Source organism: Nomascus leucogenys, chromosome 3 (assembly GCF_006542625.1).
Source record: "Nomascus leucogenys isolate Asia chromosome 3, Asia_NLE_v1, whole genome shotgun sequence".
Taxonomy (NCBI): domain Eukaryota; kingdom Metazoa; phylum Chordata; class Mammalia; order Primates; family Hylobatidae; genus Nomascus; species Nomascus leucogenys.
In genome coordinates, this window is record NC_044383.1 from 135,913,417 (window position 1) to 135,933,068 (window position 19,652).

The window sequence follows — 19,652 nt, forward strand, 5'->3', positions numbered from 1 at the left end:
AACGAGAGGCCATTCTTCGAGGAAGGACGTGGTAGTAACTGGGGAAAATCCCAAAAAGTTGTCTTCTGCGTTGACTAAGGCAATGCCCCATGTCTGCTTGAACATGTTCATTAATTTTCATTTTAAATTTAAGAAACGCTTATAAAAAGTACTGTGCTACGACTACCAGGAACCGTTCTGAGTTCTGCACAGTCACTTATTTACTTAAAACAACAATTACGCAGCACATGCTAGTATTACCCCCAATTCACAGGCAGGGAATGCAATATTTTGTTACTGAAACACCAGGGGTTCAGTTTAGGTCCTGTCGCTTCCAGCACAGAAAGCCAATCACTGGATCAAGTATTTTTGGGGAAGAAGGCTTTCTTTGGTGCTGCCAAATAAAGATAAGAGGAGATAAGTCTCAAATCTTCGACCAACTTAAATTGGGGGTGTATATAGTGGGGAAGGGGTGTAGCTACCCACAGGAAAACAGGAATTAAGGAGAGGTAAGGAAGAACAGTTGGTCAACAGGAAGCAGATGGTTGGTTAGGAAAACAGGAATTATGGAGGAGTAAGGAGAGGAGTCTGATGTCTCATTATCTGGATGTGGTGATGTGAGTTTCACTTCCTCGATACTATCTGGAAGTCAGAGGGTTTCCTAAAAAAGGAATTCAGGTAAGACAAATGTAAGTTTTAAGCATTAAGAAAAGCAGGGTCCATTTCTAACTCTAATAGGAAAAAGATGGCAAACATCAGTTCTCTGGGGAAATTGAGCTAGTTTCACCTTCACACACCAAAGCTCCTTCCATCTTTGGGCAACTCTTACTATTCATTAGAATGTTTTCCTTATATTCAGTTACAATCTGTTTTGTAGCTTCCAAGTATTTGTCCCAGTTCCTTCTCTTGGGACCACTCAGAACAACCTATACCTACTCCCAAGTGATAGTCCTTTAAATAATTTTAAAATGCTGTTGAAGCTCAGGCAACTCAGCCTGCCTAGTACGGCACAGTGTTGAGTGTGGCTTATGACAGCAGTGTCCAACACCTGCTGGCTGTGTGACTTTGGGCAAGTCACCTACCCTCTTCAAGCACCAGATCACCCCTCTGTAATATAGGAATAATTGCCTCACCTTGCTTCCCACAAGTGTGGTGAGGATTAGGTGAAACACAGCACATAAAGCACTTGGCACAATGGCGAGTGCACTAAAGGCTCCTAAGTGTCAGCTGGGATCATCCTCTCTCAGCTCATCGATTCATCATATCGTGAGGCTTGCAGATCTCCATTCTGTCATCTAACCTGTTTTCTATCCCGCCTGGCTTTGTTATTGTTGCGTTTTTCAGCAATACTGAGGTATAACTGACAAATAAACATTGTAGGCTGGAGCAGTGGCTCACGCCTGTAATTCCAGCACTTTGGGAGGCTGAGGCGGGCAAATCACGAGGTCAGGAGTTTAAGATCAGCCTGGCCAAAGTGGTGAAATCCCATCTCTACTAAAAATAAAAAATAAAAAAAAAATTAGCTGGGCATAATGGCTGGCACCTGTAATCCCAGCTACTCGGGAGGCTGAGGCAGGAGAATTGCTTGAATCTGGGAGGCCCAGGTTGCAGTGAGCCGAGATGGTGCCACCGCACTCCAGCTGGGCAACAGAGTGAGACTCCATCTCAAAAAAAAATTGTATTTATTCGATGTACATGACATGATAATTTTACGTACATATACATTGTGTATGATTACCACAATCACATTAATGAACATATCCGTTACCACACTCAGTTACCATTGTGTGTGTTGTGTGTTTGGTGAGGGTACTTAAGGTCTACTCTTTTAGCAAATTTCAAGTAAAAAATACAGTATTATTAACTATAATCACCATGCTGTACATTAGATCCAACTTACACATCTTATAACTGAAAGTTTGACCAACTTTAAAGTTTGACCCTTTGAGCAACATCTCCCCCAGCCCCTGACAATGATCGTTCTATTCTCTGCTCAAGTTTGACTTTTTAGATTCCACATGCAAGAAAAATCATATAAAGTTTTATTTTGATGTCTAGCTTACTTAAGTAGCATAACGTCCTAATGTTCTCCAGATTCACCCATATTGTCACAAATGGCAGGATTTCCTCCTTTTATGGCTGAATAATACTCCATTGCATATCTATCTATATATCTATCTGTGTATCTATATCACATTTTCTTAATTGGTCTGTCAGTGAACACTTAGGTTGTTTCCATATCTTGGCTATTGCGAACAGTACTGCAATAAACATGGGGGTACAGATATCTCTTGGAGATACTGCTTTCAGTTCCTTTGGATATATACCTAGAAATGGGATTGCTGGGTCATATGGTAGCTCTGTTTCTAATAGAACTTTTTTTTGTACTGTTTTCCATAATGGCTATACCAATTTACATTCCCACTGACAGTGTGCAAGGGTTCTCTTTTCTCCACACACTCACCAACACTTGTTATTTCTTGTATTTTTTTAAATGATAACACCACTTTAATAGATGCAAGGTGATATCTCATTGTGATTTTGATTTGCATTTCCCTGATTATTAATAATGTGGAGCACCGTTTTATGTATTTGTCACCCACTTGTATGTTTTCTTTGAATAAAATATCTATTCGTGTCCTTTGCCAGTTTTTAAAAATCAGGTTTTGTTTTTGTTTTTGCTATTGAGTTGTATGAGTTCTTTCTGTGTTAAAGACTAACATTGGATATTAATTCTTTATCAGATATATGGTTTGCAAGTATTTTCTCCCATTTTGTGTGTTGCCTTTTCACTCTGTTGATTGTTTCCTTTATTGGGCAGAAGATTTTTTAGTTTGATACAGTCCCAGTTGTTTATTTTTGCTTTTGTGTGTTTCTGGTGTCACATCAAGAAAATTATTACTGAGACCAATGTTAAGAAGCTTTTTCCCTATGTTTTCTTCTAGTAGTTTCAGTTTCAGGTCTTACATTTAAATCTTAATACATTGTGGGTTAACTTTTGTATAGGTTGTAAGATAAAGCTCCAATTTCATTATTTGGATGTGGTTACCACATATTCTCAATACCATTGACTGAAGAGACTATCCTTTCCCTATTGCATATTCTTAACACCCTTGTCAAAGATTAGTTGACCATATATGTGTGGGGTTATTTCTGGGCTCTCTGTTCTGTTCCACTATTGGTCTATATGTCTGCTTTGATGCCAGTACCATACCGTTTTGATTACTATAGCTTTGTAATATAATTTGAAATCAAGAAGGGTGATGTCTCCAGTTTTGTTCTTCTTTCTCAAATTGCTTTGGCTATTTGAGTTCATTTGTGGTTCCATTTTTTTTTTTTTTTGAGATGGAGTCACGCTCTATCACCTAGGCTGGAGTTCATGGTGTAATCTTAGGTCACTGCAACCTCTGCCTCCTGGGTTCACGTGATCCTCCTGTCTCAGCCTGCCGAGTATCTGGGACTACAGGTGTGCGACACCATGCCTGGCTAATTTTTGTATTTTTAGTAGAGACGGGGTTTCACCATGTTGGCCAGGCTGGTCTTGAACTCCTGACCTCAGGTGACCAGCCCACCTCGGCCTCCCAAAGTGCTGGGATTACAGGCATAAGCTACTGAGCCCAGCCTTGTGGTTCCATTTAAATTTTATGATTGTATTTTCTATTTCTGTGAAAAATGTCATTGGAATTTTGATAGGAATTGTATTGAACCTGTAAAACATTTTGTGTAATATGGACATTGGAACTATATTAATTCTTCCAATCCATGAACACAGGATATCTTTCCTTTTATTTGTGTCTACTTTAATTTCTTTCATCAGTGTCTATATTTTTCAGTGTACAGACCTTTTACTTCCTTGGTTCAATTTATTCCTAAGTATTTTATGCTTTTTGATGCAATTATAAATGTGTCTTTATTTTTTGGATAATATATTGTTAGTGTATTGAAATCCAACTGATTTTTGTATGTTGATTTTGTATCCTACAACTTTGTTGTATAAATTAACTTATTTATTTTTGAGACAGGGTCACTCTGTCACCCAGGCTGGAGTGCAGTGGTACAATCATGGCTCACTGCAGCCTTGACTTCCTGGGCTCAAGTGATCCTCCCATTTTTAGCCTCCTGAGAATGAGGGTCTCACTATGTTGCCCAGGCGGGTCTCAAACTCCTAGCCTGAAGCAATCCTCCTGCCTCAGCCCTCCAAAATACTGAGATTACAGTTGTGAGCCACCATGCCTGGCCTACTGAATTTATTTATTAGTTCTAATGGTTTGGGGGAGTAGTTTTTAGAGTTTTCTATATATAAGATCATGTCATATGCAAACAAAGACAATTTAACTTTTTCCTTTCTCATCTGAATATTTTATTTTCTTCTCTTGCCTAATTGCTCTGGCTAGTACTTTCTGGAATAGAAGCACTGAGAGTGGGCATTCTTGTCTTTTTCCTGATTTTTGGGGGGAAAGCTTTCAGGTTTTCACCATTGAGAATGATGTTAGCTGTGGGCTTGTTGTATACAGTCTTTATTATGTTGAGATACATTTCTTCTACATCTAATTTGTTGAGAGTTTTTATTATAAACAGATGCTAAATTTTGTCAAATGCTTTTTCTGTGTCTGTTGAGATAATTGTATAATTTTTATCCTTTATTATGTTAATATGGTATGTCACATTTATTGCTTTGCATGTTGAACCATCCTTGCATCCCAGGGATAAATCCCACTTGATTGTGGTGTATGATCCTTTTAATGTGCTGTCGAATTCAGTTTGCTGGTATTTTGTTGAGAATGTTTGCATCGTGATCACTGGGGATATTGGCCTGTAATTTTATTTTCTTATATTTTTCTTATCTGGCTTTGGTGTGAGGGTAATGATGGCCTTGTAAAAGGAGTCTGGAAGTGCTCCATCCCCTTCAAATTTTTTGGAAGAGTTTGAGAAAAATAGATGTTATTTCTTCTTTAAATGTCTTGTAGAATTTACTCGTGAAGCCATCTGACCCTGGCCTTTTCTTCGTGAGGAGATTTTTGATTGTTGATTCAATCTCCTTACTTACTAATTGTCTATTCTGGTTTTCTTTCTTCATGATGCAGTCTTGATAGGTTATGTTTCTAGCAATTTATCCATTTCTTCTAGGTTACCCAATTTGTGGGTGCACAATTGTTTATAGTAGTCTCTTATGATCTTTTGTCTTTCTGTGATATCAATTGTAATGTCTTTCTTTCATTTATAATTTTAATCAGTTGAGTCTTCTCTGTTTTTCTTCATTAGTCTACGTTTGTCAATTTTATCTTTCAAAAAACCAACTCTTAGTTTCGTTTATCTCTTCTATTGTTTTCCTAGTCTCAAATTCATCTATTTCTGCTTTAATTTTTATTATTTCCTTCCTTCTGCTGACTATCAACTTAGTTGGCTTTTTTTTCTAGTTCCTTGGGGTTTAAAGTTACATTATTTGAGATCTTCCTTTTTTCTTTTGTTATTATTTATTTATTAGACTTAATGTTCTGTTGAATCTTTTTTAATCTAGGCATTTATTTCCATACACACCTGTCTTAGTCTGTTTTGTGCTGCTATAAAAAATACCTGAAATTGGGTCATTTTTAAATACCATAAATTTATTTTCTCACAATTCTAGAAACTGAGAAGTTTAAGATCAAGGCACTGGCATTTGGTGTCTAGTGATGGCCTTCTTGCTGCATCCCCACATGGTGGAAGGCAGAAGGGCAAACTAGCCAAATGGTACATGAAACCTCTTTTATAAGAGTAGTAATCCCATTGAGGTGGGAGGAGCCCTCATGACTTAATCAACTCTTAAAGGCCCACCTCTTAACACTATCACATTGGTAACACCTGAATTTTGGAAAGAACACCTCCAGACAATAGCAACATCCTTCTTAGAACTGCTTTTGCTGCATCACATAAGTGTTAGCATGTTGTGGTTCCATTTTGTTTGTCTCAAGATACTTTTTGCTCACCTGGATTTGTATCCTCTATAAACTGATGATCCTGCCTTCTATGTCTTCATCCAAGAAATCCATGTAAAATACGGACTATGAGAAGGCCAAGGGGAGAGCCTTGAGACATTTCATTATGCCAACATTGATATCAATTCATTAATTTGAATCCTCTATGATTATTAGGTTATTTTATTTTAATTTTTTTTTGAGATGGAGTTTTGCTCTTGTTGCCTAGGAGTGCAATGGCGTAATCTCGGCTCACAGCAACCTCCGCCTCCCGGGTTCAAGCGATTCTCCTGCCTTAGCCTCCCCCAAGTAGCTGGGATTACAGGCACGCGCCACTATGCCCGACTAATTTTGTATTTTTAGTAGAGACAGGGTTTCTCCATGTTGGTCAGGCTGGTCTCAAACTCCCGACCTTAGGTGATCCGCCCGCCTCGGCCTCCCGAAGTGCTGGGATTACAGGCATGAGCCACCGTGCCTGGTGATTATTAGTTTATTAATCCACCCAGTTGCCTTTATCCAGCTCATATATTTCCATCTTCTCCACAAACATATGCAAAATTGTTGAAAACCTTGGAGTTGAGGTTATTGTATTCTCATACTTGCCAATTTATAACAGCAATTAAAAAATAAAAATATACTGGGGAATTTAGTAAGCAATTTAAGGTTCTGATGAGCATTGTTTTTTTTTTTTTTGTCAGAATTTTCCAAATAGGCCCTCAAAAACTGTTGCTAGAATCTTGTACTGGATTGATATCGGACTGGTATAGTCTTTGCTGGTATAGTCTTTGCAAAATAAACTATACTCCTCTCTTGACATTTGGATAACTTTTGCCCATTTCTGTAGTCTAGACATCTTTGATAATGTCCATAATCTCTGAAAGGTCACAGACAATGGTCCAGTCCTCTCATTTGCAAATTGGTATGTGGGACTGTCATTCATGTCGATCAGGAAACCTGGGCTCTCTGAGAGCAGTTAGGACTCCCTGATGTTCGTTCCTCCCCTAACTAGTGTTTGTTTTCCCTGGTTAGTCTGAAAATCATTCCCTTTGCCAAAACAGAAATACTCAATGCCCAAGCACCTAAGTTTCCATGGTACCTATAAAATACTGGAAGCTGACAGTATTTCTGATTGAATAGGTGATACGAAAGGGGTAGGGGCCAGACACTGGAGAGGACTGGAGAGAAAGAAAGAAAACTGTTTCTCTTTTCAGATGACATGAATGACTGTGTATGTAGTGAAGCTTTGTCTGCTAACTCCAACATCTGGATTAGTTCAGAGTTTGTTTTTATTGATTGCTTTTTTTTCTCGAGGAACATTTTCTTGCTACTTTGCAGGTTGCACTGATGATTTTTGCTTTTTAAAGAAAACAAAACTAAACAACCATTCCAAAGATTAATAGTTTAAAACAACAACAGTTTTATGGGTTCTCATAGATTCTGTGGATCAGGAAATTTGGAGAGGGCACAACAAGTATTGTCTGTCTCTGTTCCATGGCTGGAAAGACCAGAAAGTGGTGACTCAATTCTTGGTGGAATGACATGGAGATTCCTTTACTAGCGTGTCTGATGCCTGGGTTAGGATGACTTGATGTCTAGGCCCACTGACTTTACTACCCACATGTGGCTTGGCTTTCTCACACCATTGGCCTGAGTGGTCTGACCTGAACATCTCCCAAAAGGCCCCACATCCCAACACTGTTGCAGTGGGGATTAAGTTTCTGACACATGAATTTTGGGGGACACATCCAGACTATAGCACCCACCGAGAATCAAGGGGAAAAGACAGAGATTCTACCTCTTGATGGGAAGTGTGTCAAAGAATTGGCAGCCATTTTACAAAACTGTCATACTGTCCAGAGATTTTTCATTATTATATCTTGACTACTATTGATGACACCTTGTAGAAACTCTGGATTCTGTTATTTTCCTCTGAACTGTGTTGATTTTTGTTCCAGTAGGCAATTCAATGACCTGTTAACCATCTTGAACTTTAGAAGGCTTGGTTTTATGCTCTATTAGGTAGATCTGCGAAAAGTCCACGCAGTTCCTACGACCTAAATGCAACCTCAAAACTCTGTCTCCCCTGCTCGTCTTGATAGGGATTGACTTTAAGCTTTGCTGGGTAGATCTCACTCTGGGATGTGACCCTTATTTCTAAGCTATGGCCTTAGGATGTTCATGGTGTTAATAAAGTATTAACAACATCTCTCCTCTCTGGCTGGGCTGCCCCCCAATGTCCTGCAACACGGCTCTGCCTCTACTATCTCTGTTTCAACCCCATAGCAGTGGTTCTCTGGCAAACTTCAGGAGGTCTCACTCTGAGCAAGCATTATTTGGCCAAGGACTCCCCCCACAGACTTCTGCCCCTCCTCTCCACTTGTCAATTCCCTCTTTGGTGACCTGTCCTGCAAATTCCAGCCACTTTAGCTGCCCCAATCTCTGATCTCTGCCTTCTATGCTAGTGAGGCCCCTGTGCTCTGCTTGGACTTCAGCTCATAGCACCATGGGGAACTGTCCCCGGCAGACAGTTGTAGGGCTCACCATGGGAGTGTCCATTCCCTCAAGAATAGCAGTCTTGCACTGTCTGTTGTCCACTGCCTGACAATAGCTGCCTATTTTCTTTATTCCTGGGATGCAAGGTGGTTTAACATATGCAAAGTAATAAATATGATTCACCACATCAGCAGAATTAAAAGCAAAAACCATATGATCATCTCAATAGATGCAGAAAAAGCTTTCAATAAAATCCAACATACCTTCATGGCAAAAACTCTCAACAAACTAGTCACTGAAGGAACATACCTCAAAATAATAAGAGCTGTCTATGACAAACCCACAGCCAACATCATACTGAATGGGCAAAAGCTGGAAACATTCCCCTTAAGAACAGCAACAAGACAAGGATGCCCACTCTCACCACTTCTATTCAACATAGTACTGGCAGTCCTAGCCAGAGCAATCAGGCAAGAGAAACAAAGAAAAGACATCCAAATAGGAAAAGAAGTCAAGCGGTCTCTCTCAACTGTCGATATGATAATAACTAGAAAACCTTAAAGACTCTGCTACAAGGCTCTTAGAACTAATAAATGATTTCAGTAAAGTTTCAGGATACAAAATCAATGTATAAAAATTAGTTATTCCATGCATCAATAATGTTCAAGCTGAGAGGCAAATCAAGAATGCAATCCCATTTACAACACACACACACACAGACACACACACGCCCCTAGAAGTACATCTAACCAAGGAGATGGAAGATCTCTATAGGGATAACTACAAAATCCTGCTGAAAGAAATCATAGATGACACAAGCAAATGGAAGAACATTCCACGCTCATAGGTTGGAAGAATCAGTACCGTTAAAATGGCCATACTGCCCGAAGCAATCTACACATTCAATGCTATTCTTATCAAACTTCCAATGTTCTTTTTCGCACAATTATAAAAAACTATTCTAAAATTCATATGGGACTGAAAAACCGCCCCATTAGCCAAAGCAATCCTAAGCCAAAAAAAAAAAAAAAAAAAAATGGGAGAGGCATCACATCACCTGACTTCAAGCTATCCTATAAGGCCACAGTAACCAAAACAGCATGGTACTGGTACATAATGAGAACATGCAGTATTTGGTTTTCTGTTCCTGCATAATTCACTTAGGATAATGGCTGGAACAGAATAGAGAACCCAGAAATAAAGCTGCACATCTGCGGCCATCTGATCTTTGACAAAATTGACACAAATAAGCAATGGGAAAAGATATTCCCTATTCAATAAATAGTGCTGGGATAGCTGGCTATTTATATGCAGAAAAATGAAACTGGACCCGTCACTTTCACCATACACAAAAATCAATTCAAGATGGATTGAAGATTTGTTTATTTTTTATTTTTTATTTATTTTTTTTTTTGAGACGGAGTCTTGCTCTGTCGCCCAGGCTGGACTGCAGTGGCACGATCTCGGCTCACTGCAAGCTCCGCCTTCCGGGTTTGCGCCATTCTCCTGCCTCAGCCTCCCGAGTAGCTGGGACTACAGGCGCCCGCCACCACGCCTGGCTAACTTTTTGTATTTTTAGTAGAGACGGGGTTTCACCGTGTTAGCCAGGATGGTTTCGATCTCCTGACCTCGTGATCCGCCCACCTCGGCCTCCCAAAGTGCTGGGATTACAAGTGTGAGCCACCGCGCCCGGCCTATTTTTTATTTTTTGAGAAGGAGTCTCGCTATTGTTGCCCAGGCTGGCATGGGCAGTGATCTCAGCTCACTGCAACTTCTGCCTTGTGATTCAAGCAATTCTCCTGCCTCGGTCTCTCGAGTAGCTGGGATGACAGGTGCCTCCCACCACACCCAAGTAATTTTTGTATTTTTAGTAGAGACTGGGTTTCACCATGTTGCCCAGGCTGGTCGCGAACACCTGACCTCAGGTGATCCACCTGCCTCAGCCACCCAAAGTACTGGGATTACAGGCGAGGGTCACCACACCCTGCCAGATTGATTTGGCAAAGGAATAAGCCGTGTCTGTCAGTGCCATCTGGTCTTGGAAGGGGGTTTGTAACTCCACTTGACTCAGGGCACACAGAGCAGTGGGAGCCGAGGCTGTCAGCGATCGAGGACCACAGGTGAACAACTCCGCGCCATCTTCTGCCTTCAAGAAGGAGACAAAAGAGTGCAGAACCCTGGGTCAGATAAGCTCAGGATTGACCCCTCCATGATCTCTCAGGACTCAGATCCCACCTCTCTCTCAGGGAGAGATCAGCCGCTATTGTTCACATCCTGCCTCTCTGTCATCTAGTTTATGATTGTTCACTTTCCGTTACTTCATCATTAGTTAGACCCAGACCCCAGCAGAGATTTTAGGGGTTCAGAGCCGAGGAAGGCAAAGTATCAGTGGAAACACAGTGGGAAAACCCACAGCGGGGGCAAGAGTCTTCCAGCTGTGGGCAAGGATATCCCTGCGGCAGGTCTAGAGCACTGAGGGTGGGGCTTGGCACGACGCCATTTGCCAGGATTCCTGTGTCAGGGGTGAACCAGAAACCCGGGTGTCCAAGGAATCTCACCTTCTAGTCCTTGCTGTCCTCACGGAGTGTCTAGGGTTCACCTTCAGCCTTCCCTTCTGCTCACAATCCCCTCTCCCACTGTCTGTGTGGCCCTGCCTCCAGCCTGCTTTGTTGGAGCCCAGGCAGCCTTCTTAATTATTTCCTCCTAGGAATTAAACCTAGAGACTCCTCAACCTTTGGCATGGGATATACTTTCCCATGGTCAGATCATCAAGCTGCTGCCCCACCCAACATTGTGTCTTGCCCACCCTCTGTGTTTCTGTCCATCAGACCACCCATCACATAGGCACCCCCTGGAGAGTGACCCTGGTTTAAATCAAGCCTGACTTTGCCAAACCACTGTGGATGCATTAATTTGGAAAGGTCCCTGTTCACCTCAGGGCCCATTTGCAAAGCAGAGACAGTCCCCGAGACTCATTCAGCCTTTGCCTTTCTCCTGTTGGCCAGGGACAGAGAGGGCTCAACTTGACCCAGAGCTAAGCCTCTCAGGTTGTGAATGACCAGGCGAGAAATGAAATTCACCTCATCTTATTTCTATGGTGAGATTTGGCAGGGGTCTTGGGGAGACTTAGCAATCTTGTTTCTACCTGTCCTCATACAGGACAAGCCCTGCCCCTAATCCAGAGGCCAGTTGGCCCCATCTCATACTCTGTTTTGCTCACAGTATACCTGATGCCCTCCCTCCTGACCTGTGATTGGGATGGAGCTGAAGATAGTCACTGAGGTGATTCAAGGGATTAGCACCTGGTACAGGTAGGATGGTGGAGATGTGGTTGGGGACATGGATGGTTGAGGTGAAATGGAACAGAAGAGTGCAGGTTCTTGTCCAAGCTCCATACCCAGGAGATGACCCTTACCTCGGCTGCCACTCAAGTCCTCACATGTCCTGAGCTTCTACTATATAGCAGCCACGATAGATTCTCAGGTTACAAAAGTAATGTCCTCAAGTAAGCACATCAATTTACTGACATACACCCAATCATAAAACAATGTGATAATTTTTCTGTGGTCAGAGTTTCTGAGCTACGAGTGGGGGTAGTTAATTCTATCCAGAAAGAATGGTGACTTCTTAGAGGAGGTGACAGTTAAACTGGACTTGGATAGCTGTCTGGAATTCGGTCAGGTAGGAAAGAAAATTCCAGGCAGAGAGATGAGCATGAACAAAAAATTTGGCAGCAATGATGCACGGTGATTTAGAGATCAGAAAGTTCAGGGTGGATGCCTCTAGACATTTTCTTATCTGTGTCTGATAGATTTTGATATTTTGTATTATCATTTTCATTCATTTCAAAATACTTTCTAGTTTTCCTTGTACTTTTTAGTTTGATATATAGTTATTTGGAAGCATATTATTTGATATCCAAACATTTGAGGATTTTTCCAGATATCTTCCTGCTATTGATTTCTAGTTTATTTCCATTGTGCTTGGACAAGATGCTTCACCTGATTTCAACCCTTTACATATGTTGAGATTTATTTATTTATTTATTTATTGAGATGGAATCTCACTCTGTCACCCAGGCTGGAGTGCAATGGCACAATATCAGCTCACTGCAAACTCCACCTCCTGAGTTCAAGCGATTCTCCTGTCTCAGCCTCCCGAGTAGCTGGGATTACAGGCCCATGCCACCACGCCCAGCTAATTTTTGTATTTTTAGTAGAGACAGGGTTTCGCCATGTTGGCCAGGCTGGTCTCGAACTCCTGACCTCAAATGATCCACCCAACTTGGCCTCCCAAAGTGCTGGGATTACAGGAGTGAGCTATCATGCCCAGATGAGATTTATTTTATGATCCAAAAATGGCCCTTCTTGGTGAATGTCCCTATGTATTTGAAAAGACACTCCCTGTCAACCCCTTCGCTCTGTCATTTAGCTTTGATCAGCTTTTTCTCTCTTCTGTCACATCAGCAGAAACAATGCCAAGAAATGCCAGAGACAACAAAATAGGAATGTGTCATGGGCACACAAAGCTCTTTTTCCCTGGGTGCTGCTCCTCCCCATGACAGAGAAATCCATGCGACACAGTGGGGAGGCCCTCCCCAAAGGGTGGCAGATACATTTTTTCCCCTTGAATTCTAACACACCTTTCCCCAGGCCCACTCTGCCTCCCACTTCTGTTCAGCTCAGCCGTGGGCACTGACCTCCACCAGCACTTGATCCCTGTCTGCTCCTGCCCAGACAGGAAGCCCTTCAGCAGCCGACTCGGTAGCCAGGATGAGGCTGGGAGCCAGGAACCCCTAGGTGTCCATGGAGGTCCCACCTCCTTTAAATCCCTACTGTTCAGACCCAGCTTCTAAAACTGTTCTTCTCCCTCCCTTCCTACTCATCAATCCCCTTCACTACTGTCAATGGCAATGAAGTCCCAGCCTGCTTGGTTGGGGCAGTTAAGTCCTTCTCAGTCACCTTCTACCAGGGATTAAGGTGGGACCCCTTTGCCTGCAGCTCTGTGGGTGGGACCCCTTCCCATCTGAGCATATTCACTCCCTGGGTTCCTGCTGCCATCACACCACCTGCCACACGAGCCCCTTCTGGACCAGTGGCCCTTATCTGACTCAAGCCATATCTTGCGAAGCTGTTGTGACACTGATCTTGGCAAACTCACTTTTCATGTCAGGGCCCCTGCAAAACAGACAGGTCTGAGTCATGGTATTCGTTTAAGCAATGAAAAGGATAGAATCATTTCTTACATCAGAAACATTGCTCCTCAGTGAGTCATAAATGGAGTAGCCTATTTTTCTCATTAGAGGGAACCCTAACTTTGAACTCCACAGACAGAGCCCCAGGAACTGTGACTTGAACCCTAGAGCTCTACTTAACTTTTCCAAATTGCTGTACTTGAAAATGTTGAGGTCAGCCTGGGTCAATCTGGAGAAGACACTATGAGGACAAAGACAGCAATGGAAGAAAGAAATGAATTCTTTGTGTCAGAGCAGTGGCGGAGAAACAGAACCAAAGAGCAGAAGATGTCTGGCAATGTGTCTGGCATATAATAGTTCTCTCAGCCAGGTGTGTTGGCTCACCCCTGTAATCCCAGCGCTTTGGGAGGCCGAGGCGGGAGGATCACCTGAGGTCGGGAGCTCAAGACCAGCCTGACCAACATGGAGAAACCCCATCTCTACTAAAAATGTAGGATGTAGTTAGGCACTGTAATGTTTAGAGGGTGGTGAAAGGATTTCTTATACCACAACTTGTATGTTACCTAGGAGTAAATGCTGCAGCCAGTCCTTTCAGGGAGAACGGGAGAAGCGGATGGGACCTGCTGAGCTAAATCACGGTAAACACAGACAGCAAACAAACTTTCCATCAAAGAGCTGGGGAAACCCTGGGCCGGATGGCAAGGAGATGACACCCCAGGCAGGCGTTCCAGATCTTAGACCTTGCCCCTCCTCGAGAGGAGATGATTGCTTCATCCCTCCTCTCACTGCACATTGTGCTGCCAGCCCTGCTGTGTAGTGTGGGGGCTCAAGACTAAGGCAGTGCACCATTTCTGTGGAGAGAGATGGATCAGGGAGCAGGGGCTTGGGTGAGACCCATGGTTCACCTCTCTAAGACTAAGATGTCCTCAAGGGCCAGAGACCAGCCTGCCACTCACCATTTTGCCACCGGACATAGATGACGACAATTCCCATTAAAACTAACAAGATGAATGCCCCCAGGATGATCCATGTATCTGGTAGACTAGAAGAAGACCAGTGGATATCTGAAGCATTTACTGGTGACACTAAAAAAAAAAAAAAAAAAAAAAAAAGAAAGAAAGCACAAGCCCTGTCACATAAAAAAAAAAAAGCATAAAAATATGCTTTCCTTAGCCCCTGCTTTCCCCAGGAACACATGGTGCCCCACATAATCACTGGCTCATGTGACAGCCACTCTACCAGGCCCTGGGCCATGAAGATGAATAGGGGTTGTGCCTTGTCCTTATGGAGCTCAGATTTCTATTGACAGAGGTAGCAAATATCCATCTGATTACCACACAGTTTCACATTACTATGGTTAGAACTGTTTGGAGGATGACACAATGGGTGGTGCTTAATTCTGTGTGGGGAAGGTGGGGAAGGCTTCCTAAGAAGTGGCATTAGAGCTGGTGGAAGGGTAATTATAATAGAGGAAGAGAAGGCCTGGATGTTTGCAATGATGCAGATAGACTTGGGACCATTTAGCAGTGGGTCATTGTGACTGGATCATTGGTTAATGAGAAGGGGCTTCTACACTGAGGAAGAAACAGTGGGAGGTGGGATGGGAAAGGGAGGATGGTGGGAAATTCTTATGGCCGTCACTGACTCTCCAGACAGGAAGCCCACGGAGAAGTCAATCAAATTTTCTATTGCACACACACACTGACACCCACACAGGGAAGGCTTTTGACCTTTAAAGGGAGCTGCCACATTCTCCCACCCAGCTCAGTTACCTGTCGGTTCTGGCATTGCCTCCCAGTGCCCTAAGAATTCACTGAGCCATTGATCGCAGTCTCCCTTTGAGAGCTTCCTGAAATACTTTTCCAGCCCTCTGTCTTTCTTCCATGTCTCCTTGATCTTACTGGCTTCATGATTAATTACTGTCCAGGTCATGTTCATTGCATCAAAGAGGAGGGATTTCTCTCCGTTGATAGCGAACTGCCAGGACGCACCAGTGCATTGTTCTGCTTCACGTTGACAAAACATCTCGACCTGCAGAGTGGAAGGACCTGCAATCCAGACACAAAGCCATCATCCTCCACTCTTTGAGAGGTCCATCATTTTCCAATAGGTCAAGTGTTTCTCTGCACATTTAGGGGCCTGTATTCTTTCTGCCCAGACTTGCCCTTTCCTGCCCATTGGGTCCCATGTGCCTCTATGGTTGGGCCAATGATCAATACAGAAATCTACCTGAAGCCCCTCCCCACCTGTGTTCTTCCCTCCCCTCTCTTACTGCCTGCCTCCGTTTCCCCACCCCATTCCACACTTACCACTGGTCTTTGTCTGGGGTTTGATGTCAAGAAGGAGCATCCTGAGGTCTCGCCCCACTTCTCCCAGCGTTTGGGTCAATTCTCCCCGAGTGCTGGTGGCATTTACCTTCTTCCCCAGGAGGCCCAGGGGTTTGACCATGTTGTTGTCACTGTCGTACTGAAGGAAAAGAATTTTATTCATGAAGACCTGCGCTTCACACCAGGGCTGTCCAGGTCTGGACCATGATTTTATAGTGAAGTTGAAGCAAAGAGAGTGAGCACCTGTGACAAAAAGATGCAGGTGAGGTCCAGGACAGGGGAAGAGGCCCATTAGAACCTGTGCTTCTGTGACCCAAGACTCCCTGGACTGGGCCAGGCTGGCAGAGGTGGGGCGGCTCCATCCCAGACTCCCTCAACCTTCTGGATCCCTGCTCCCATCTCCCCCTGACTGTCTGGGGTGAGATACTTGATGGTACCAGGGACCCCTGGGGTGCACTTAGTGTTAATGGTGTTAACAGGAGGATTCATATCACAAGTACTTTTAGCAACATCTACCAAGTTCCGAGGCACAAAACAGACAAGCCAGTGTATGACCTCCTGAGACTTAAAATCTAGCTGAACACACAGGACGTTCAATAGAAAGGAAAAAGAGGCATTTATCACAGGACACACGCCGAATTCCTCCGGGGTCCCAGATGTTCAGGAAAGTGTCCTGGAGTAGAAGGTGGGAGGTAGCATTGTAGAGCTGCCCTCTGTGAGCCAGTGCCTGGCCTAGGGCCTCAGGCTGGGGTCTCCCATGAACTGAGGGTAACATCCCAGGGATCCTCTCCCTCACCTCATCCTTAAGAGCAGGCACCCACTTGTCTGAAGCCTGTATGAAGCCCCAGTCGCCTACCCCCCACCTTTCTCCCTCCTCCTCCTTGTCCTCAGCCAGGTCTTCTGACCTTGGGACACTCACCAACCATGATCTCCAAGGCTATTAGTTGCAACAGTAGAAGCAAAAAAAGGCATACAGGGCTAGAAGTCAGGGACATTCTTCGCATACTGTGGAGAGTAACAGGCAGGAAGCTGGGCGTGTACACATTCACCCTCACTGGTATGGTGAAGAAGTGTTATCCCACAGCGTGGGTGTGGGCACTGCCCAAATTCTTTACCCTGGAACAACTGAGGTCAGGCCTGTGGAGACCCAAATAAAGAACAATTTTGTGAAGAGAGTGTTTTCCAAGTATTCAGAATATAATTATTTATTGAAAAATAAAAGAAGACATTTAAAAACAAAATTAACTTTGAATAAACTCTCTCTCCTCTCCTGTCCCCACTGCCCCTGCAAAAAAACCCCCTCTGGTGTGAGCAGGATGGTTGGAGGTTAGTGAGCTCCTTCTCCTTTCCTCCAATTTCCTCTTCCCTTCTCCTCCCTGCCTCTTTTGCTTTTCCCTTTCTTCCTGGTACCCCCTCCCCATTCCTGTATTTTCTCCCATCTCCATTCTCTCCTCTCCCACTATCCCTAATCCGTTCAAACTCTTTCCTCTTAAATGGTTGAGATTTTCTCTCACCAAGCACACCCCAATATTAACTAAACTAGCTGCAAACAGGCAGCAACTGGTCTACCATGACAGATGGGTTTTTTTTTGTGTGTGTGTGTATGTGTGTGTGTAATTGTAATAAAACATACTGAGTCACTCAATAAACACTTAGAGTGTCTACTACATGTATCAGGCACTATTGTAGACGCTAATTAACAAAACTGAAATGGTCAGGCCCTCACAGTGGCTCATGCCTATAATCCCAGCACTTTGGGAGGATGAGGCAGGAGGTTCACTTGAGGCTGGGAGTTCAAGACCAGCCTGGGCAACGTAGTAAGACTCCATCTCTACAAAAAAAAATTTTTTTTTTATTATACTTTAAGTTTTGGGTTACATGTGCAGAACGTGTAGTTTTGTTACATAGGTATATACGTGCCCTGGTAGTTTGCTGCACCCATCAACCCATCACCTACATTAGGTATTTCTCCTAATGTTATCCCTCTCCTAGCCCCCCACCCCCTGACAGGCCCTGGTGTGTGATGTTCCCCTCCCTGTGTCCATGTGTTCTCATTGGTCAGCTCTCACCTATGAGTGAGAACATGTGGTGTTTGGTTTTCTGATCTTGTGATAGCTTGCTGAGAATGATGGTTTCCAGCTTTATCCACGTCCCTGCAAAGGACATGAACTCATCCCTTTTTATGGCTGCATAGTATTCCATGGTGTATACGTGCCACATTTTCTTAATCTATCATTGATGGACAAGTTTTGCTATTGTGAATAGTGCCACAGTAAACATACGTGTGCATATGTCTTTATAGCATGATTTATAATCCTTTGGGTATATACCCAGTAATGGGATGGCTGGGTCAAATGGTATTTCTCATTCTAGATCTGTGAGGAATTGCCGCACTGTCTTCCACAATGTTTGAACTAATCTACACTCCCACCAACAGTGTAAAAGCGTTTCTATTTTTCCACAACCTCTCCAGCATCTGTTGTTTCCTGACTTTTTAATAAACATCATTCTAACTGGCGTGAGATGATATCTCATTGTGGTTTTGATTTGCATTTCTCTAATGACCAGTGATGATGAGTATTTTTTCATATGTCTGTTGGCTGCATAAATATCTTCTTTGGAGAAGGGTCTGTTCATATACTTTGCCCATTTTTTGATGGGGTTGTTTGGTTTTTTTTCTAGTAAATTTGTTTAAGTTCTTTGTAGATTCTGGATATTAGCCCCTTGTCAGATGGATAGATTGCAAAAATCTTCTCCCATTCTGTAGGTGGCCTGTTCACTCTGAGGATGGTTTCTTTTGCTGTGCAGAAGCTCTTTAGTTTAATTAGATCCCATTTGTCAATTTTGGCTTTTGTTGCCAGTGCTTTTGGTGTTTTAGAAAGGAAGTCTTTGCCCATGCCTATGTCCCGAATGGTATTGCCCAGGTTTTCTTCTAGGATATTTATGGTCCTAGGTCTTGTGTTTAAGTCTTTGATCCATCTTGAGTTGATTTTTGTATAAGGTGTAAGGAAGGAGTCTAGTTTCAGTTTTCTGCATATGGCTAGTCAGTTTTCCCAACACCATTTATTAAACAGGGAATCTTTTCCCCATTGCTTGTGTGTGTCAGGTTTGTCAAAGATCAGATGGTTGTAGCTGTGTGGTGTTATTTCTTTTTTTTTTTTTTTTTTCTGTCTCCTGGGTTCACACCATTCTCCTGCCTCAGCCTCTCCGAGTAGCTGGGACTACAGGCGCGCGGCTGTGTGGTGTTATTTCTGAGGCTTCCATTCTGTTCCATTGGTCTATATATTTGGTAACAGCACCATGCTATTTTGGTTACTGTAGACTTGTAGTATAGCTTGAAGTCAGGTAGCGCGATGCCTCCAGCTTTGCTCTTCTTGCCCAGGATTGTCTTGGATACGCGGGCTCCTTTTTGGTTCCATATGAAGTTTAAAGTAGTTTTTTCCAATTCTATGAAGAAAGTCAGTGGTAGCTTGATGGGGATAACATTGAATCTATAAATTACTTTGGGCAGTATGGCCATTTTCATGATATTAGTGCTTCCTATCCATGAGCATGGAATGTTTTTCCATTTGTTTATGTCCCCTCTTACTTCCTTGAGCAGTGATTTGTAGATCTCCTTGAAGAGGTCCTTTACATCCCTTGTAAGTTGTATTCCTAGGTATTTTATTCTCTTTGTAGCAATTGTGAATGGGACTTCACTCATGA

The 19,652-nt window shown here is 43.1% G+C and overlaps 1 protein-coding gene across 3 annotated transcripts; it reads right to left on the minus strand.

Moving 5' to 3' along the window:
• Positions 1-14,513: 14,513 nt before the first annotated feature.
• Positions 14,514-17,084, minus strand: RAET1E (retinoic acid early transcript 1E). Of its 3 annotated transcripts, none has more exons than XM_030803799.1 (4): positions 16,871-17,084; positions 15,930-16,086; positions 15,393-15,668; positions 14,514-14,705 (listed from the first exon to the last, which is right to left on the minus strand). In XM_030803799.1, exons 1-4 carry the CDS (start codon positions 16,949-16,951, stop codon positions 14,536-14,538), a joined length of 684 nt encoding a protein of 227 aa, XP_030659659.1. In that variant the 5' UTR covers positions 16,952-17,084; the 3' UTR covers positions 14,514-14,535. The 3 variants fall into 3 exon arrangements, with proteins under 3 accessions (XP_030659659.1, XP_030659653.1, XP_030659665.1); XM_030803793.1 differs by having other exon boundaries at positions 15,930-16,190; positions 16,867-17,084; XM_030803805.1 differs by lacking the exon at positions 14,514-14,705 and having other exon boundaries at positions 15,140-15,668; positions 15,930-16,190; positions 16,867-17,084.
• Positions 17,085-19,652: the final 2,568 nt, after the last annotated feature.

Coding starts and splice junctions, on each gene's coding strand:
- RAET1E (XM_030803793.1), bottom strand. CDS start 16,951: ATGCGAAGAATGTCCCTGACTTCTAGCCCTGTATGCCTTTTTTTGCTT. Junction 15,669..15,929: donor ACCCCAGACAAAGACCAGTG/GTAAGTGTGGAA, acceptor TCTGGATTGCAG/GTCCTTCCACTCTGCAGGTC. Junction 14,706..15,392: donor GGCAATGCCAGAACCGACAG/GTAACTGAGCTG, acceptor TTTTTTTTTTAG/TGTCACCAGTAAATGCTTCA.